This window comes from Macrotis lagotis, chromosome X (assembly GCF_037893015.1).
Source record: "Macrotis lagotis isolate mMagLag1 chromosome X, bilby.v1.9.chrom.fasta, whole genome shotgun sequence".
In the NCBI taxonomy this organism is placed as follows: Eukaryota; Metazoa; Chordata; class Mammalia; order Peramelemorphia; family Peramelidae; genus Macrotis; species Macrotis lagotis.
In genome coordinates, this window is record NC_133666.1 from 480,496,749 (window position 1) to 480,518,000 (window position 21,252).

At 36.7% G+C, this 21,252-nt stretch overlaps 1 protein-coding gene and 1 long non-coding RNA gene across 3 annotated transcripts; one reads left to right on the plus strand and one right to left on the minus strand.

Moving 5' to 3' along the window:
• Positions 1 to 2,167: 2,167 nt before the first annotated feature.
• Positions 2,168 to 11,608, minus strand: DSEL (dermatan sulfate epimerase like). 2 transcript variants are annotated; one of them, XM_074207414.1, is made up of 2 exons: positions 10,795 to 11,608; positions 2,168 to 9,884 (listed from the first exon to the last, which is right to left on the minus strand). In XM_074207414.1, exon 2 carries the CDS (start codon positions 9,001 to 9,003, stop codon positions 5,350 to 5,352), a length of 3,654 nt encoding a protein of 1,217 aa, XP_074063515.1. In that variant the 5' UTR covers positions 9,004 to 9,884; positions 10,795 to 11,608; the 3' UTR covers positions 2,168 to 5,349. The 2 variants fall into 2 exon arrangements, with proteins under 2 accessions (XP_074063515.1, XP_074063517.1); XM_074207416.1 differs by having other exon boundaries at positions 10,505 to 11,608.
• Positions 11,558 to 20,399, plus strand: LOC141502608 (uncharacterized). The gene is made up of 3 exons (XR_012472601.1): positions 11,558 to 11,789; positions 18,205 to 18,335; positions 19,896 to 20,399. It is a non-coding gene; the product is annotated as an uncharacterized LOC141502608 (long non-coding RNA).
• The last annotated feature ends 853 nt before the right edge of the window (positions 20,400 to 21,252 follow it).

Sequence of the window (21,252 nt, forward strand, 5' to 3'; positions counted from 1 at the left end):
TTGAAGAAAATATTTTAACTAAATATGAAAACATAAGTCTCTAGCATGGGACTAGGTTTCACAGTTCTCTAAGAGTATAAGGAGGCAAGAAACAATATCCACTGTTTTCAGGTGGAAGAAAAATTTTTGCTTATAAGACCACTGAATATTATATTTGGAAGAAATCTTAGAGGTAATTTAGTGCAAAGCTCACCTTTCACAGGTGAGAAAGTTTGAGTTACTTGGTCACTCTCAAGGAGCTAATTAAAGTTCAGGTCTCCAAAAGACCAAACAAGGATTTCCTTCCCATATTCCTCTTTGATACTGATTTTCTTCCCATCCATAAACAAATTAAAAGGCTTTTGAATGGCATAGTGGTCCTTTGTTTGTGTGTGTGTGTGTGTGTGTGTGTGTGTGTGTGTGTGTGTGTGTCTGTGTGTAGGGGTGTGTGCATGCACAGTCACTTGGATGAGTAGTATTTGTGGGGTTACCATTTTTTAATAATTACCCTCTTTAATAAGTATGAATTATAAATTGTTTTAATCTTTTGATAGATTCTAGTGAAATATGCTACCTTTCATTTACCTTAACTTTCCCATATCCAGGTTGCTAAATACCCTCTAGCAGGATGGGATAGTTAGAACTATACCAATTTTGTCATTTGTTTTGCTTGCATGAAAATTTTAATCAAAGGTCTAATGGAAAGAACAAATGAACTCTATTTCAATGGATTCTAAAATCTGCAACTATAAATTTAAAAATGATAACATTCCTTCACAATGTTGAACAAAATGAGAATAAAGGCATTTTAAAAATGGACATAATTATCTATGTTATTCTAGAAGGACAAAAGAATGAGGGAGCCAAATCATTAATCTTTTCCCAACTATGAGAATATTTCTTTTTTTTTTGTTTGTTTTTTGGCAAAGCAAACTGGGTTAAGTGGTTTGCCCAAGGCCACAGGGCTAGGTAATTATTAAGTGTCTGAGACCAGATTTGAACCCAGGTACTACTGACTCCAGGGCCGGTGCTTTATCCACTACACCACCTAACCACCCCTATGAGATTATTTCTAGACTTGGTGTTAACTAGACATGAAGAAATGGAAAGTTTATTGGATATAGATCCAAATGCTGGACCTGATACATGTGAGATATGTATCCACAGGAAAGATACTTAAACTTTCAGGGTCTCAATTTTCCCATCTTCAAAACTGGAATTATATTATTTTATGGAATTGATAACTCATATGATTACTGCCCTTTGAAGTGTCAGATAAATGCAGCTATCATCCTGCAAGAATCAACTTTTATGAGAAACAATAACTGGTCTAAGATTTTTAGAATCTTATATATATATATATATATATATATATATATATATATATATATATGTATTTGGTTTAGTTCTTGGAGGTTTAGTTTTTTAATTACCTTTTGATTTGTTCTTAAAGTCTCACTATGAATTAGATTTCATAGACTCTGTCCTGAATATATAAATATATATCTATATGCATAATATATTTTTTCATTGCTCATCTTTCTCAGTATCAATTGTAGAAATTCAGATCTTGACTTTCTTTACATAAATAAATTATTTTATGTAGCTCAAACTAACTTTGTTTTAAAAAATCAGATAACCAGAACCAAGATACATGAGCTGTGGTTTCCCCTCCAAAATTTATCTGACTTTAAAATTTTAATGGTTACAAAACAAATATTCAAGAATTTTTATGCTTGATCTCTTTTATTTTCCCCCTACTTTTACTTATTTCAATGTCACACTATAGTAAACAGCTGACTTCAGACTCTCAAAGGTTAAACCATAGGGTGTTCCTCCCTTGGAAATTCTAGCTCTAATGCTACTTACCTTTTGATCTAAAACAAATCACTGGAAAACAAATCACTATTTCTTCATCTCTGAAACTAGGATAATAACACTGTTTCTATCTTACCTCCAAGGGCTATGGTAGAGATGAAAGGAAAATAGATATAAAATGTTTAATTAATCTTAAAGTGATTTAAAATTGAGACATTTTATGATTATTGTGAACTATTTAGAGGACTTTTGAGTGTATGCCTGGTGACATATAGTTTTTGTCTATCTACTCCCTCAACTCATCATCACATGAGTGCTCTTCAACTGATCATAATTTAATAATAATCATTATTATTATTATTATTATTATTATTATTATTATTATTATTATTACTAGCTCTGGCAACTCACATGGTCTTTATACTAAGTCAAATGAGTTACTGTCCATGGTTGGAGAATTTCCATACTGATGGAAACATATCCCAAAAGTACTGATATAAATAGTACAAAATCCAGTTATAATATAATTGCACATTCTTATTACTTACACTTGAATTGGCAAGTGAAGAAGGGACAGAGAGCAAATGAAGAGTCAAGTTAACTATTAAAGTGACAAGTATATGGCAAATTGATGTCAGTCTCAGCTTCCTGGCTTGGATTATTTTTGGGGGGTGACCCCACTACCCTGGGGGAATATATCAGAATCAAAATTATGTGGAAAGAAAGAGCAGATTCCTTAAAAGGCAGAGCAGACTGAGTGGTTGGGTGACGCAATGGATAGAGCACTGACCCTGGAGTCAGGAGTACCTAAGTTCAAATCTGGCCTCAGTCACTTAATAATTATCTAGCTATGTGGTCTTGGGCAAGCCACTTAACCCCATTGCCTTGCAAAAATCTTTAAAAATAAAAAAAAGGCAGAGCAGAAGACTCCTAAAAAGTATGTAATAATTTTCATCCATGACATTTTTTACTAATAATCTAAAAGTTTATATTCAGCCGAACATTTATGTAAATGCTTCCCAGCAGCCTCTCCTCTGATGGAAAACTGCCAGAGGAAGAATTCTTCTCCATGAGGCACCATAATATGTGGAAATCAGGGTGCACAGGTTCCGAACAAGTTCTGTAATATTTAATGTAATCTCAGTAGCTGTGCAATGTCGTGCAAGTCATATTACCACTCTGGAATTCTGTTTCCTTATCTGCAAAATTCTGTTCTGCTTCTACTATACTAACAATTTGTTTATTTTGTAATTTACAAGTAATAATAATAATAGCATTTATATAGCACTTCAAGGTATCTAAATTTTTTTAGTATGTTATCTCAGTTGAACACAGAAAGAAAAAAGATAGTGTTTCAACAATTCATGCTTAGGTATGTGAATAAATGTTGGAGAATTTAGTAGGAGCAAGAGAAGGATAATGTACTTGTTTTGAAGACATAACATAGTCTTACTTTTCTATGAAGAAATAGGAAATATTTTTCAGATTCCTAAATCTGTTCACACACACACACACACACACACACACACACACACACACACACATATATACATACACACATATATACATACATATATTTATAAATTTATCAGCATCATTACTTTTTTTCTTTTTCTTCTACAGTGACAAAAATGTCTCATTCTTAAGATTCCTTGTTCATTTATGTAACTATTAACAGTAAGAAATAGTTTCCTCTTTCCTCTGCACCTTTTACTTGTCATTCTTATCTTCATGTGAAGTGGATGCCAGCTGAGAGCCTTCTTTTTCCCCTTTCAGATTCAACATTATAAATCCTGGCCAATGAAAGAAAGCTTCAAATTCTGTCAAAGAGCAGAAATGTTTCTGGCAACAACGTAACAATTTTACATATGCCTAATCATAATACAGAGTTAGATAAAAATCTTACTTTGGAGTAAATTTTTTCAAGATCAATTCAATGACTGTTTAACCTGGTTAAAAAATAATTTTTACTTAGTTTGACATTTTCTTGGGCAAATTTTTAGAAAAGTAGAGAATCATCTCCTGTTCACTTTTTCTCTAATCAAAGAAAAACTTCACTCAAGTTAAGTTGATCTGGAATGCAACATATCAACAGTTTTATCACTCTGGAGGCACATTTTGACATAATAACAAATGACTAAGAAAAACCACTTTTATCTAGGTCAGAAGTGTTGCAAGGTTTGGGAGAAACCACAGATTTAAACATCAGGAAAGGGACTACAATCTGTACAGAGATTCTCATCAAAGTCTTGACATTGCCTAATGGTTTCATCCAGTACACTGTAATTACTCCACCAGCATATTATAATGGTACAATATCCTGACTTCAAATCCTACAAAAATAAAATGAACCATATTTCATGACAAGTACATTTGTAATAAAATGCACATGGCAAAAGAAACAGATGTTCCTGACATCATCTCCAATTTCATTTGCACATCTGGAGACATTTACGTTATGTACACATGTTCAAAAAATTCTGAGTAAGATAAGTTAGGCAGTTTTGAAATGATCTTTCTCTTAGAAAGACACACTGGCAAAATATCACTGTGTATCAAAGGGAAAAAACAATTATTATGAATCAAATTACTCATGTTCTATCAACCCACAAAATTTGATTCTAAATCTAAATTAGACTCATGCAAAAATGGCCATTGAAAGACAAAATGATAGTATTTCAAATTAGTGTTAATTATCTGGATCCATGGAATCAGAGAAGGATGGAAGGATATAACAAGGAATGTTTATGACTTTCAGGAGGCAAAGAAAATTACAAGGGTATTTTGATTCAATAGCTATTTTAAAAAGTAACAATCAGAAGGTCAGTCATCATATATATTGTTCAAATGTTAATGATTCCTTATTAATTTAGGAATAAAGAAGTCTAAGGGAACATTTCTGGTGACTACTTTCACATCTTTCCAAAACATGTTATTTTGTACCTTTATACTACTTGGGAATAACATCTAATCAAATCTAATATTAGCTTTCACTACCTCCCTACTCATTAAATCTTAAGAGGGAGTAAGAGAAAAGTAAGCTCTATTGTGTATTATAAACACATTGGGGGCCTTTTGAAAGAAGGTGAGAATATATTTTTTTCCTAGCCCATCTTGAAAGTAAGTAAAGTTTGGGTAAAGCAGCAATAACAAGGATTCTAGGAGTTTCTGAGGCCCAGGCTTAGAGGGGACTCTATTAGAACTGAAGAAATTCTTTTGAATCCTCCCATTTTCCTCTGCCCTAGCATTGCCCTACCCCTAACCCAATCACCCCTTCAAAACAAAACACATCATTTTTTTTTTAAAGAAACATTTAGCTGGTCAAGTTCCTGACAGAAAGGCAGCAAAAGTTGTTTTAAAGTAAAAATAAATCCTGTGAGGCCAAATATGGTATTTGTTTTTAAAATAATCTCTTTGTGCAAGTAAAAGACTACACACACACATACACACATACATACACACACATTTTACAAGAATAAACAAATTCTTCCAATTCTTATCCACAAATTGGGTTGGAAATCATTAGTGCAAATGACTGCCGACCTGCAGCATTCAGTCCGTAAACTTTGGATATCCTAGAAGATCCATTACTGTCCAGCAGATGTCCTCAATCAGCTTAATTTCTCCAGTAGGCATGTTTTGTTTCCAAACATTAATATTAATTGGTGATATTTCCCCTTCATAAGGAAGATAGAAAAGATTTGTGGAAGTAGCAAACAATATTTGGTTTAAACTAGCAGGAGATAAAGGAACACCAAGAAAGCCAAAAATCCTTTCAGTTGTCTTCTGTGGAAAATTCACAATATCTTCAAACCTGACCAGCTGATAGTTTGTCGTCAGCAAATTCTTATTTATTCTCAGTGCTGCTGCTGTGTTTGCTAGCCATAGATGAGCCAGTAAGGACACTGGACTTGATCTGGGATCTGATAACTCTTTCCTCAATGACTCATATTCAAAAGCATAGCCTGAATTCAAGTTGCATTTATCTTTATGTCTTTGTACCTTAAATAGCATAGCTAAGTGTTCAGGTACATTCTTTAAGGAATAAAGGCTTGGTTTGCTATTGTACAGCATTGAATGGATCCATGCCCGAGGGTCTCTCACAATATACAGTGCCCTCATGGAAGGCCCTATAACTTCTTGAAAGAATTGAAGCTTTAATGTCCAGCTTCCACTGCTTAAACTGAGTACAGGACGTGCACTTGGGTAAAAGACAAGGTGTCTCCTCAGATCTCTAATGTATTCAGCATCTCTGTCTAAAGTGCCTTTGATTCTACTTCTTTGTTCCAGCAAAGACTCTCTCTTTTTTAATTTTCTCTTTTTATCTTTGTTAGCTGTGGAATATTGAGTGAGTTTACTCCTACTGGGTTCATGAAGATGAATGTTTTGCAAATGAAGTTTTGTGTCCTGGACTAAAGATTGCAGCCAGCCTCTGAGCAAACGGAAACGACCACCTTGGATATCTGACACCCTCCATTCACAGGCATCTACAAAGGAGTCTATTTCAAATTCAGTTTCAGGGATATCAAGGTATGTTGTAGGAACTCTAATGTACAGAAAGTCAGTGCTGTTGAAAAAGAGCTGTTTTAGGATTTCAGCTCCTGAACTGGGGAGTGAGGTAATGACAACATCTGGCAGAGCAACGGGGTGTCCTTCAGAGTGCTTGGCTCTTATACTTGTCTTGGTCTCTGTGCTCATCATGTCACTGCTCCATTTGGCACAGATAGGCTGTGTACAAGTACTCCACACATCCAACAATTCGATGAACCACAATGTTATAACCATGATCAGGATCCAACGCATTAGTTTGCTAAACGAAAGGTAAAATCTCCACTGAAAAGCCAAAATCATCAAACCCACACCCAAAATCAACCCCACTATCATATTGATTTTAAAACCAAAGGGGAAAGCAACACTATTATTCTTTACCGGTTTTTCTCTGATCTCAGTACCTAAACCAAAATGGGTAATTTGGTTTCGATCTGCTACATTAGCAAAGCCCCCAAATCCCAGGTAATTGAACCGGGTCTTGAGATTTCGGTAATCTGTTACAATGGAAATAACATGGTCACTGTTATTGACATTTAGTGAAATCTGAAGCCCAGATTTAGAATTATCAATAAATCTACAGTTAGAAACATTGACATAGGGTCCATGAAACATATAAGCAATTCTGCTTACAGTAGTTTCCATCTGAAATGTCACATTCACATACTGAGTCCACCGTTTCTTGAACTCAGCAGCTTGTTCAGCTTCCTGTATTGTCGCTATGGGGCTATTGCCATGATCATCAAACCAAAACATTTTATAATGGGCATCCCAGACATCCATCATGGCTCCATTATACTGGTTCATAAACTTGTATGGAACATATTTAAAATCAATATCCAGATTGTGAAAAAAGGCACTGACGGAATTAATTGGAGAGTCCTCGTCCTTCTCAATGTGATCCACAACGAGTAAGGTTTGAGAATTTAAGAGAAGCAAAGCACGGTACACACTTTTCAGTTTCATTGCAGAAGAATAAGCAGTCACAGCTTCCCCACTCACAAACATCATTTCCCCTTGCTGGGAAGCTGTTATAATTTCTCCAGCAGCATCACCAACCTCATCACCTGCCCACCTGAGCCACTGGGCACATTCCCCAAGTTGGCCCTCCCAAGGCTGATTGCACTGGCTTGAGGGTGAAGGGGCAAACACAAGAACATTATTGAGGTGGCTTAACTTGGGCCCATAGAGGGCTTCAGAAACAAACACCTGCCCATTTGGAGCAAATGTAAAAGAGTTTTGGTCAGGGTGTTCATGACCTGGGTTGAAGCTTCGCCAGCCATCAATCCAGGAATATGGCTGAAAGTGAACTATGTCATAGACTGCTCGGCCACCCAATTTCCCAGATTTAAAAGACACAAAAGTGTTGGTTTGTGTGTTTGGCAAGCCAGCCCCATAAGTGACAACACCCCAGTTTGGGAACACATGCAATTTAGCAGTATCATAATCAGCAGGAGGTTGTGGAGTGAGATCTGGATCATACCAGATATATTCAGTGTGAAGAGTACTCCACCGCTGGGCAGTAGAAGGCACCATTGGACCATCCTTGGGTCGGTGCTTTCTAATCTGCTGAGCTAGCCAATTGCCAGCTCCACTCTTTAACACAAACTTATCCAAGAACACCAGCTGACTCTCTGGCCCATAAAACCAGTTATAGTTGGAATCTGCTATACCCACTGTTCTTTGAAAACCTGGTAAGAGTGTAGCAAAATAAAACCAAAAGTGCATTTTTAACCAATTGTTCTCAAGGTTATTGATATTAAAGTGACGCTGGGCCAGGAAAACATACTGTGTGACAGACTTGGCAGTGTAACTTCCATAAGCAACTCCTTCATCCAAAGAGCCATCCACAATATGATTGAGCAGAAACATGGTCTTTTCCATCACATCCACTACCACCTGTTTCCATATATTTGTTTGAGATCCTTTATCCACTCCAGTCACCAGGGCACCAGTGAGTAATGCCAACATATTTGTGGCTTGGTGGTTGTGGAGAAGTTGTTTTCCCCATGCACGAACCTTAGAATATTCATACATTTCCTCAGTGACAGCCCATATCTTGTCCAGGTACTTTTGTCTCCTGTGATTATCAATTAAATTGTATAAGAAGTCAAAGGCAGTGGCAAAACCTGTTAAGGAGTGCCCAAGCGGCACTTCATCCCCTGGAGCGTTCTCAACTAGCCAGTCCTTGTAGCCAGCCATCCTATCCATATATTCTAAGACAAATTCAAAGGCAGCTTTGTCATCTGGGCACAACAAACAATAAAATGCTAAGGGAGGGAGATTATTACCATAAATTTCATTCCACTTTGCAGCAAAATCGGCATGCTTGGGTGGAGGTAGGTAGTATGTTGGGTTAGACAGCATCACTGTAACTGCACTTCTGATAACTCTAAAAAGATGCAAATGGCTTGTGTGAGACTTTTGTCTCAGTGCTTGGATGTCTCTAGCATCAAAATATAAACTTGGATGGAAACTCCCTTTTTTCAGTTTTTGGTTGTGGTTGAAATCTTGAACTTGTTGTGTCTTATATTGATCAATATCATCTGCAAAATCAGCCCATTCAGAATAATTGCTTATAGATTCTTCAAAACTGGAGTGAACAAACATCACTAATACTAACAGAAATAAGAAATGTCTTGTAAACATTAGCGCCATGATCCATTAGGCAGTTCCTTTCCTTTAGGCATACATGTCAAACATATTGCTCATTACATCTACTCATCTGCTGACTTTAAAAAAAATGTACATTTAAGGCCTTGATAAAAAAAAAAGTAAAACTTCTATTGTGAGATTCAACAGATGTACAACTCATTCAAAATCAGTGGTCAGGAAAAATGAGAACTTACATCCTCTGTGTGTCCAACAAACTTATACCACCTCTAAAACTCAAGGAACCTTAAAGCCAATAAATTTTGTTACACACCATATGTAAAGAATTAATTGTTTCCTCTATACCACAAAAATTGAGTTTTTATCATTTGCTGAAAGCCCACTTCTTTGAAGAAGAAAATAATAAAAGTGTTTCAAAATACAATTATGAAGTCATTTTTACACTAGTGATGAGGCCACCACACATGCTAATTGAAATTTTTCCCCCTTTTTCACAGATTCAAGTAAAATATTGAATTTTCCACAGTAAACTTGGTGGTTAGAACTACAGCTCATTTCCCTCCTTTGAAATTTATCTTCTTTCACTTTTGGAGAAACAAACAGCACTGAACAATTTTCACAAGTCCTTCTTAGTTGGCATAACTGCAGGTTTTCAAGCCTCTGTTGACTGCTGCCTGAAGGTTTGTTGTCATCAATATATTATGACAAATATCATGCATTTTTCATGTCTTCTTTTAATAAAGTCATCGGTATTAGTGCATTACAACCTGTGAAACCTGACATTTTTTTTTCTCTTCAGTCACCTGGGTATGTCTCCTCTGCCCATCATGAAGCCAACCAGCCAAATGAGAAAGAAAAACTCTCTTTCAACAAGGTAGTTATTTTTCTTTTCTTTCTGTTCTCTTCCTTGTACATGGCAATCCTTTCTGGGGGAAGAAACAAAACAAAAATATTTTCTGCAGCTACAGATACATTGAAAATATGCTTAATTTTATTTTGAAAAAAATTACAATTTTCAGTGAATTCATTTTAGGGAATAGCTTCAGAGAAATTTAAGAGTAATTTTAACATGTCTGCTTTAAATCGTTTCTAATGTAATTTCCAACACTATCCCCCTTTTCATTGTAATTCATCAGCCTATAAAAACCCTCTAACCACACACACACACACACACACACATACACAAAAGGTGTGCAGTAATTGTTAACTGATATCAAATCTGATCTAGATTAATATTGTAATTGAATTTGTCAATTTCCTTTGTCATTTGTTCTTCTTTAAACTCTCAGGGGTACAAAACTCCCAACACAATGCTCAAATGGATTAGGTTCTCAAGTACTAGATACTTGCTAAAATGTGTATCAAATTAAGTAGAAAGTAAAATAAAAGTTTTATCAGGCCACTAAATATTGGCCTCTTTTTTTGGCCCCAAACAATTCCAAAGCTGCCCTGTTTACTTGAATAGCACTACCATACAATTATTTTTTTTTCTCTCAAAAGAAACAATACAGCAAGCCGAGACAGAGGAACATTCCAGTCCCCTCACCTGTAGGCATACCATGTATACTTCTGTACGACCGCGAGAGGGTACTACAAACCAGTGTGAAAAAGAATCATCTGTTTTTTTGCCTTTCTTTAGGGCTGGAGAACTTAACCAAGTTTCAGTCGCAAACAAGTCTCTACATTGCAAAAGTCATTTACAGGAGGAGTTTCCCGAACCATCCCTGTCTCTTGCATTTAAAAATTCTTCCCGGGAAAAATAAGGTTCTTTTGTTATCTTTTCCGGGGATGGGAGTGGAGATAGGGAGGGGTGATTCTTCCTCCAAGTCATCTTACCTTTGGCAGGTCAGGATGGGAGTGTCCCAGGCTGCACGGAGTTCCTGGGGGTTGGGGGAAGGGAAGTCAAAGCAAACTCATTCCAGAGGAACTGAAGGGCATCATCAATTTTCCCAGACTTTCCCCAGGGGGCTGGAGTGACCAGTCCAGCCTTCGGCGCCACAGATGCGAAGAGGGTTCGGGAGACTGGGACCAGGACGCCCCACTAGGCTTTTTTCCAACCGGCTGGGCTTCTTTTCTGTCCCATACGTCATGCTATCCCTTCCCCCTTAGCCCATACGGATGCTAAAACTGCTTCCAGAGAGAGGGTGGGAAAGACGGCAAGAAGCCAGGACAACTCCAAATAGAGACCCTCAGAAGACAGCCGTCGCACTCTGGAGAAATCCAACAAATCCCTTGCGTTCCGCTCCGGTATTTGGAGAAGGCAGGTCCTGGGAGATGCCCCCTGGCCGCCGCCGCCGCCGCCGTCGCTTGGCAGCTCCTCCTGACTCTTGGCTCCAGATCGCGGTTTCCAGCCCAGGGAACGAGGTTTTCCCCGAAGGCAAGCGCTGCCCTCCACGCCGCTCGCTTTGGCCGCCACCGTCTCTCCGGCTCAGCCTGTGGCTCACTCGGCCGAGCTCAGAGCAGAGGGAAGGAAAGAAAGGCTGGGAGGGAAGGCTAGAGGGACTGGGAAAAGGGGCGAGGGCGACTGAAGAGAAAGCACCGGCGCTGCCAAGGCGGACCGAGGGGCGGGGCCGGCCAGGCTGCTCCCCGGGATCCTAAAGCTCCGAGGCTTCTCTCGGCTCCAGCTGTCGCCCAGCTGCTGCTCCCCTCACAGGACGCTTTCCCGCGGGGAATCGCAGGCTGCCACCGCAGCAGCGCTTCTTCTGGGCGGAGTGGAAAAGGAGGAGGGAAGTTTGGTTGGGAGAGAATATTTGGGGAGTGTCATCCTCCGGAGAGGCGGTCGGGAGAAGCGGACCAGGGGTTACAGCACCGAAAATCCCCTGCATTCCTAAGTTCGTCCTCACCGAATTTTGTTCTTATTTTATGGAGAAAGAGCGTCATTTATAAAGGAAAGGGGGGGGGGTGTAAAAAAGGGGAGGCTGTCTCTGGGCTGGGGGGAGGGGAGGCGTTCTGGGCAGTTATAAAATAGGAAAGGAGAGAAAACAGGAAAAACTGATGTTATGGGAGGGAAAGAGGGTTAGAACGGGGAGGGATTTTAGGGTTATGACTAAAAGGAGGAAGAAATTTCTTAGCAAGGTTAGACCTTAGGGATCTGCTTTGCAGCAAATAGTGCTTGAACTGTTCTTTCTTAGGGGTCAGCGGTCGTTGCCCCCCAAAGCTGAGTCATTAGAAGAGCATGAGATGTTCAGGTTTTTATCCTCCTTTTTAATTATTTTCCCTTTAGAAATCATAGATCTAGAGGCCAGTATGTCTGTGTATGTCTGTGTAGGTGTGGGTGTGGGTGTGGGTATGTGTGTAAAGATTTTGCCAGCTAAAACTGATGAAAAATATTTTCCAAGCTGGGATTAAAAATAAAAATATGGAGTGAATACAGTCCCTCAACCTCAACCTTTCCTCCCCCTAATTTTTTTTTGGGGGGGAAAAAAGGTATTCCAAAATTAGAAAAAAAATAATTTGCTTCATCTGTTGAGGCTTATACATCAAACTGAGGAGGGAAATGGGGGGTTGGGGGGTGGAATGAGCAAACAGTATGATACTGATTCTGTTAAAGGTCCATAGAAAAAGTAAAGAAATCTCTGAGTCCACTGAAGGTCCTGGTGGATTCCTCCTCCCTTAGATCTCTTGGAATATTATACCATTCACAGCAGGAGCTGTTAAGGATGAACTGCCTTTTAAATGAATTAAAGGTCACTTTCCTAACTGGTAATTTATTCAATAGTGAATGTATTGAATTATGATAGAATGATGACACTAAAGCATATGGCTTCACTAAGACACATCTCTTAAATAAGTATTTTGTAATTGCACTTTATTTAAAGGTAAATGTCTTTTATGTCATCCAAGTAGGAATAACATGCAGGTATTCATTAACATAGGAATTGCTTGCAATAGTCTCCTAACTGCTCTCCTAACTATAATCTATCCTCCATGTGTGAGCCAAGATGAACATCCTAAAATATACCATTCAATCATTGGGCAAACATTCATTAAGACTTCTTATGTGAAATGTGCTTTGATCATGTTAAAGTCTCCAGTAGCTCCCCAGTGCTTATAAAATAAAATTCAGGCAAAATATTCTATTATGTTAGTTCCTCTATAATGCATGTCCTTTTCTCTATCCTTATCTCTTATTATAATTTTTATTATTGTAATTATAATAAGATATATCATGTCTTATGATTATTCTATCTCTATCTCTTATTAATTAATTCCCTGTACAAATTTTCCACTCAGATTTAATCTAATCTACTCATTGTCTCCCTGGACACACTTTAAGCTTTCTATCTTTTTGCCTGCCTGTGCATTTTCCTCCTCCAGGATTACAGGATTCAAGACCAGAAAGAACCTTAAAGATCATTCCAGTCCAAGCCTAACATTTTGCACTTAGACAGAAGTTCTGGAAAAAAAATCTGAGTTTTTGAGGACTACAAAATCAATATGAGAAGTGTGATGTGGCAACCCCAAAAAGCTAATGTGATCTTCCAGAAACAAGGGAATGATAGTCCCACTGTCTTCTTTCAGACCTGATATAAATTTTCTATTCAGCATGATTACTAGGGTAGCTAGAGAATACCTAGAGATAGGATGAAAAAGAGACTTGAATTCTTGTCACATGAGGTACAGTGGAAAGAAATGGGAATGTTTAGCTTAGAGAAGAATAGATGGGGTAGGATGGGAATGCAAGATGACTGCTATGTTCAGATATTTGAAGGACTGTTCTATGGGCAATGTATTAAATTTATTCTTTCTGACTTCAAATTACATCAATCAGCAATTTATTAAGGACTTACTGTGTGCCTATCACACCACTGGAACAACAAGAAAGAAAACACAAAACAAAAATATAAAATTTAAGCAATCCTTGCTTTCAAGGAGCTCAAAGTTTAATATGGGAAGACAATATGCAACTATGTATAAGCTAAATATATGTATTCTGTCTTGGGAGATAACCTCTGAGAGAAGGCATTTGTAATGAAGGAGCATGGGAAAAGACTTTTTGTATAAGTTTGTTCTTTAGTTGATAACTTGAAGGAAGTCAGGAACATCTGGAAGCAGAGAGGAGGAAGAGAGAGCCAGGAAAATACTTGGAGTTAAGGATAGAGTGATTTGTGTAAGAAGACCACTGTTACTGTATTGAAGTCTACAAGAAAATGAATAAAGTTTAGGAAGATTAAAAAAAATGAGAAAACTTCAGACTATGATGAGCTTTAATAGTCCAAGAGAAGATTTTATATTTGATCCTGGGGATGATAGGAAGCCACTGTAGAAAGATGCCATAGACTGATGGTATAGGAAAACTGATTTTACATCTATTTAGAAGACTGCTATTGGAAGAGTTGAGATACAGAGACTGATGAGCAGGCTATTAGATACATAGGTTCAATATTGAAGGTATATACCAGGAAGGTGGCAGGAGGGATCATATGTTAGAAATGTTATGAAGATAGAAATGACAATACCAGACCAATGATTGAATATATGAAAGAATGAGATAGATAAGTATTGGTTTCAAGGTAGTAACTCCAACAGAATTGGGAGGTAATGTTAATGAGTTCAATTTTGATCATGTTAATTTTAAAAGATCCATATGACATTCAGTTTGAAATGTTCAGTAGGTAGTTTGAAATGTGAGACTGGAAGTCAAGAAGTAGGTTGGGACTGAAGAAATGCATCTGAGCATAATCTCCAGAAAAGAAAATTAAATACATGGGAACTAATTAAATCACCAGGTGAAATAGTATGGAAGAAGATGAGAAGACCAAGGTCAGATTCTATGGGAAACAGAAAATTAGCAGTTATGACCAGAGTAAAGATACAGAAAAAGAAGGTTAATGGTCAGATAGGTAAAACAAGGACCAGCAACGATGTCATGCAATAGAGAGAAGAGAGTATCAAAGAGAACAAGACTGTTAAACTTGCCAAAGGTTGGAGAGGTCAAGAAGAATGAAGATGTAGCATAGGCCAATTTTGAATTTTCAGACTTATTGATAATTTTGGAAAGAATAGTTTTAATTGAATGATGAGGACAGAAGCCAAAAATGCTGAAAGCCGAAAGAAGAATAAGAGAAGTGGAAGCACCTATTCTAGATGACCTCCTTAAGGAGTTTAGCAACAAAAGAGAGGAGAGATATAGGATAATTGCAAGGAGTGATGGATGAATAGACTAAGCATTTTTGAGGCTAAAGGAGATATGAGCATATCTTTAGAGGCAGTATGGAAACAGTAGATAGGAATGATCAAAGATAAGAAAATGATAACAAAGGGGACAATCTATTGGAGAATATAGAATGAAGTAGGATAACTTGTTCACAACTTGCTTTAGCAAGGGGAAGGACCAGCTTTTCATGTGAAAAAAATAATAAAGAAGGATATAGTAGCAGAAGGCATCTGAATGATATGAAATGATGAAGGTGAAAGAGGGACCTTTCACTGAATAAAATGGTTTTTTTTTTCAGTGAAATATAAACCAAGGTTCTCAGCTGAAAGTTTGGGGTGCATTAAGAGGGGGTATTGTGAAAGTTTTGAGTTAGTTGTATAAACTTTTGTACTGAGCTGGTTGTAAATCTAATATGAAGTATGGAAAAATTGTCTTGCTGCAGTGAGGGCCCAGTTGAGATTATATTATATAAATTTGTAGTGGGTCTAGAAAAACTCTTAGGTTCCTTTTTTGTCTAGCTGGTTTTGAATAGTCATTGTCTTATGAGAAATATCGACATTATTATATCATCATAAGTTTCTAGATGAAAGTCTTGGAGAAAGTGAGTCAATAGTGGAGATGCAACTGTATAACCAAAATCTTGTTGTCATTATCCAAGACTTTTCCAAGATAATGGACTTTGAACCAGCATCTATGCAAGTTTGAGGAGTATTGAGGCAAGTTAGCCTATATATTAAACCATAACTTAGAAAGTTAGCTATTGATAGAAAACAAAAAAAATTATATTGAAATGTGTAGAACAAAGGAATTATTCTTTCATGTGTGTTTCTCAAAGTATTCTCAACTCCAATTATTCCTTCCTGCTCTCACCTGGAAAAAAAAACTGTAAACAAAAACTATAGTTAGTTAATTATAAATTATGCATCCAACCATAAAAGTGATGATCTATGTGCCAAGTTTGTGGGCATGAAAAATCTTTATGTGGGGGAGAAAGAGAACATATATAGTAATCTAGAAATAGAAGGCTATTTTACTGTAAGGTGTTTTACCAATATAATCTATGACTGAGGATTTCTCTATATAAAAATAAAAAGATCTTAAATCTATATAGTACTTTTCTTTCTATGAATTTAAAACACTTTACAAAGCCTCTTTCATATATCTTCACAGTATCCTTCTAACATAAGGGAGAAACAAACATTATCCCATTTTATTGTTGAAGAAACCAAGTTATGAAGAAGTAAAGTAATTTGCTAAAAGGTCACAGTGCTACAACTCTCCTGAATAGAGACCGAAAGAAATCCTTTTATTTTAACCATGCCACCAGAGAAAACGTTACCAGCCATTCCAGAGGTGGAGATATATCTAGGAGAAAAGTTAATCCCAATGACATCCAGGGCTGGGATGCTTGCCAAAAACAGAATTTAAAGGAGTTTCTGCAACAAGTTTGTGTCTTAAATTAATTAAATTTTAGTTCTAAGCCTTGGAGCATAAGGTAAGTACCCTAGTACTTTATACCAAGACAAAATGCCAGCAATAAAACATGTTCTGACAATATATAAAGTCACTGGACTGAGATCTTACTTTCTGGTAATCTATTATTATGATGGATTCTTAATGAATTTACCAACTATTGCAGATGCTGAGTCAATGAACAGTTCTGATGTGAGCACTTACCCCAACAGGACAACATACTTTTTTGCTTCTAAATCTTGGAATTTTTGTTGTTGTTCAGTTTTTTTTCAGTCATCTCTGACTCTTTGTGATCCCATTGGAAGTTTTCTTGGAAAAGATACTAGAGTGGTTTTCCATTTCTTTTTCTCTCTCATTTTGCAGATGAAGAGGTTAAATGATTTTTCCAGAATGACAAAGTCAGTAAGTGTGTGAGACCAGGTTTGAATTCAGGAAGCACTGTGCCTAACCATCTCTAAATCTGGTAATGGGTTCTGTTATTCTCTCCTCAAGCAAATACTAAAGGGACTTTGGAAGGAAGGAGAACTAACATATGAATGAACTGAACTGTTTTCCAAGGCCAGATTAATTATATAGTGATTCACTCAATAGCACAGTCAGAATTAATGTTTGAAAGAGATTTTAGGAATATTGCAGATAGAAAAAAAAAGTTGCAAAGCTTAAGGTGCATTTCTTTTTTTCACAATTTAATGACATGGAAGTGTCATTAAGATGATAACAAAGCAGGGAGTGGATTCCGGAAATATTCCTTTTCATGCTATTTATTTGAATTTAACACCTCTCATCATGACAAGAATATTGCCTGCAGGGTTTTTAATGAAAATTTTGGCAGATTGCTTTCCTTAATTTGTTTATCCAGATGTAGAAGAGAAGGTGTAACAGGTAGAGAACTTGAGAAATTTTAACCATTCCACTGACAAACCCTTTAGGATGTCTGTGTCTTTATAAGATAAATAAATAACATTTTCAAACAGTGAATAGAAATCCTTATTTGTGCTATTTTGAATAAAAAATAAATCTTTGAATAAAATGCAACATGCAACAATATATGGATGACTTCTTAAAATCCTATCTAGTTTTGTGAACATGGGAAAATCATTTAACTTCCATCTTCTGAGGAAAATCCTTAAGGTTTAGAGTTTTCCTTAGCACATGGCAGAGATTGGGGTAACCCCCCCCACTCCCATAAAAATTTTTGACCCTTCTTCCATATCACTGGAGAAATCTGAATTAGTATGCTATTAAAAGATAAAATATGTTGATAATACATAGTACAATATGTCTGTTTTATGCATTTCTGAATTTCTAAACTTTTTCTGGGTCATTTGCAAATCTTTGAAAGTTGTATGCAACTTCTGCAAAACTCCCCCAAAATTTCCATTTAAATTCTAATGCCAACCTTCAGTATATCAAAACAGCAATGGAGAAAGTTGTGATGTGGAAGGGATAACTGTATTTACTAGGTTACAAACAATTTGAGATCTGCTGAGAAAATCATAGATATCTCCAGTAACATAGTGGTCTTGATTCAGTTCTTTGTTTCTTAGATGTCTCTCTAGCTAGTGTCAGAGCCTCTTTATTTACTTAATTTGTTCTTTCTCTGGCTTCCTGTCTAGACACTTCAGTTCAAGGTTAATTTTCTGTGTCTGCTCACCATGCTCCTTGAAGCAGTTTCCTCACTTCTCAGCAAGGCTCAGAAATTTTATTGAAACTGGACCAGCAATAGCCAATAAAAGTCAAGTGATATGTATGTCATAGATATAAATCATGTTTTGGAATTGGGATGAATTGTAGAGGTCATCAAGTCTAATCTCATTTTGTGTGGAAGGGGAGATAGACACTCTTATGATAACAATGAGATTTGACCTCCCCCTCCCCCAAATGAATTTGATGTAATTACAACATCTGATATTCTGTTAATCTTTTGTCTAATAGAAAATTCTGAGTCAAATCTATTGCTGTTACAAGATGTGGAGTCATAGTGTGGAAGTACTTAATAAAAAAACTACAAATGATAGGCAGATTGAGGATCAGCTTTCCCTCCCAATGAAAAAAACAGCTGTTATATGCTCTGAGGACTTTTTTTCTGTGACTTTTCCTTTGACCTTACAAAGTACTGTTAGGAGAGGGGAAGTAATTTACTTTCATCCACCTATTCTCAAGAAACAATAAAGTTAATTTACCAAGAAGAAAAAAAAAAGAAAAAATATGCCCAGTAGAAGACAAATATTTTACTTGCTTGAATATTAAGGACAAGATCATTAGTGTGATGCTGAAATATAGTGTTCTACCCAAGATTGAAGAATTCCTAGGAAATACAGCTTTATGAATTGCTCCATAAGTAATTCCAGATTCTGAAATCATGAAATTCTATTCAAGAATTCAGAGATTTTTCTGATACATTTAGCTCCTTTTAGAGAGAAAAGAACATTTTAACAGTCTGTATGATACCTGGATTACTCTATTTGGAGAGCAAAGCCAATGTATTCCTGGACTAAATTCAGATGGTTGCAAAGAAGTGAAAGAACAAAAATTGACTCTTGTGTTTAGGCTTACAGGATTGGAAACTATGATCTCATAGCTTTTGAAAAGCCTTGAGCCATAAGCAAACAATTTAGAACCATAGAGATTAAATAACTTGTCCCATTTGTACTATTAGAACTAAGAATGGAACCTAGGTTATCAGGAGACACTTCTGTTCTCCATCTTTAAAAGTCTCTCACACACACACTGACACACACAAATGCATGCATAAACAGATATCCCTTTCCCACTAATTTTGGTAATTCTAGCATAGGCGGTTATTCCTTTACTTCAAGGCTTTGAATCCTTTTAAAATATGTTTTCCAACAAGAAGATTCTCTAAGTTCTCCAAACCAATTTAAAGTAAAAAGTGAAAGAGTTTTAGTTTATAAACCCATTGCTGTAGACTGGACATGTTGATTGCTGGGAAATCTGAGGACTTTTACTGGTAGATCACTTAAGTTTAGGACTTCTGATCTGATGGAAGGCAAAAACCAAGCAGATGTCCACACTAAATCTGGCATCAATATGGCAATCCCTTGTAAGCAGATGACCATCAGGTTTCCTATGGAGGGGGGAAATCTGCCCAGGCTAGAAAAATAAAGCAGGCCAGATATTCTATTCTTCTATGTGAATTAATGTTGGGCTTCATCATGTGAGTGGTCATTATGCTTCCAAACAGTCTTAAAATGATAATAATCATTATGATGATGGTGGTGGTAATCATAGAGGCAGAGCTGAATAATCCTTTGGAATTTTTAAATCAAGTTTTCCTTTTCTATAGGAGCACTGCTTGCAAGATACCAGGAGTTTGGAGATAAGGCTGGAGATGGATAATTGCTAGTTGGGATAAAACAATTTCAGCATTCCCTGATCCAGCGACTGCATGAATACATGAAGACCAGAGGGGAAAAGGCACAGAGATAAATAATTGACAGTAGAGTTGATCTCAAGTGCTAAGACTAAATTGACTATTCATTCTTCAGAGTTTAGAGTATGTTTTGCTTAGGACACATCTCAAAGATATTCTGCCTGTAAGAAAGCACATAACCAAGGAAAAGAAAAGGCTGTCTCATGAGGGAAGGTGAGGAAGCCAAGACAAATGTGTCTAAATAGTAATTATGTCTAAACTTGACCATGATCCCAAGAAACTGACTTTATTAGATAAGTATAAATCTAGGTTTTCTATCATTATTTATTTCTTTTATATACTTTCTATTAGAATTAAAAGTGAAATATTATTTTCTGTGGTATATTATTAACTAACTACCATTATTGTCCTTATATATTAAAATAATTACATGGGTATAGATGGTCTCTTCCAATGGATCTAAAGCTCCTTGAGAATAGATGAGATTTCATTTTTTGTATTTACACCACCAATGCTTGGCACAATGCTTGCTGCATAGTATTGTTAGTTAGTCATTGAAGTCTAACACTTCATGGAAGAGGTTTGCCATTCTCCTTCTCCAGCTCATTGTTCAACCTGATGCAGAAAGTTGAGTGACTTGTCCAAAGTTACACAGCTAATAAGTGTGTGAGGCATGTGTGAATTCAGGTCCTCTTGACTCAAGAGCCAGTGCTGTATCCACTGTGCCTGGTACATAGTAGATGCTTAATAAATGTTTGTTAATTACTTAGTTATGGTAGAAATAACCTTCATTTATAGCACATCACAGTTGTTCAACACATATTTGTTGAATTATTTCTTATTTCTTTTTATTTTAGGCAATAGGGTTTAGTGACTTGCCCAAGGTCACACAGCTATGCAATTATTAAGTGTCTGAGGCTGGATTTGAACTCAGGTCCTCCTGACTCCAAGACTGGTGCTCTAACCACTGTGCCACCTAGCTGCCCCAAATTATTATATTTCTTGAGCAATTTATGTTATTAGTTCCTTATTTTGGATATTAATCTATTGACTCTATTGAAATGATTTTTACATTTAAAAATTTTTTTTTTATTAAGGCAAAAGGGTTGAGTGACCTGCCCAGGGTTGCACAGCTAGGCAATTATTAAGTATCTGAGATCAAATTTGAACTCAGGTCCTCCTGACTTCAGGGCCAATGCTCTATCCACAGTGCCACATTAGCTGCTCTATTAAAATTATTTTAATTAATTGTTATGTACTATATTATTTT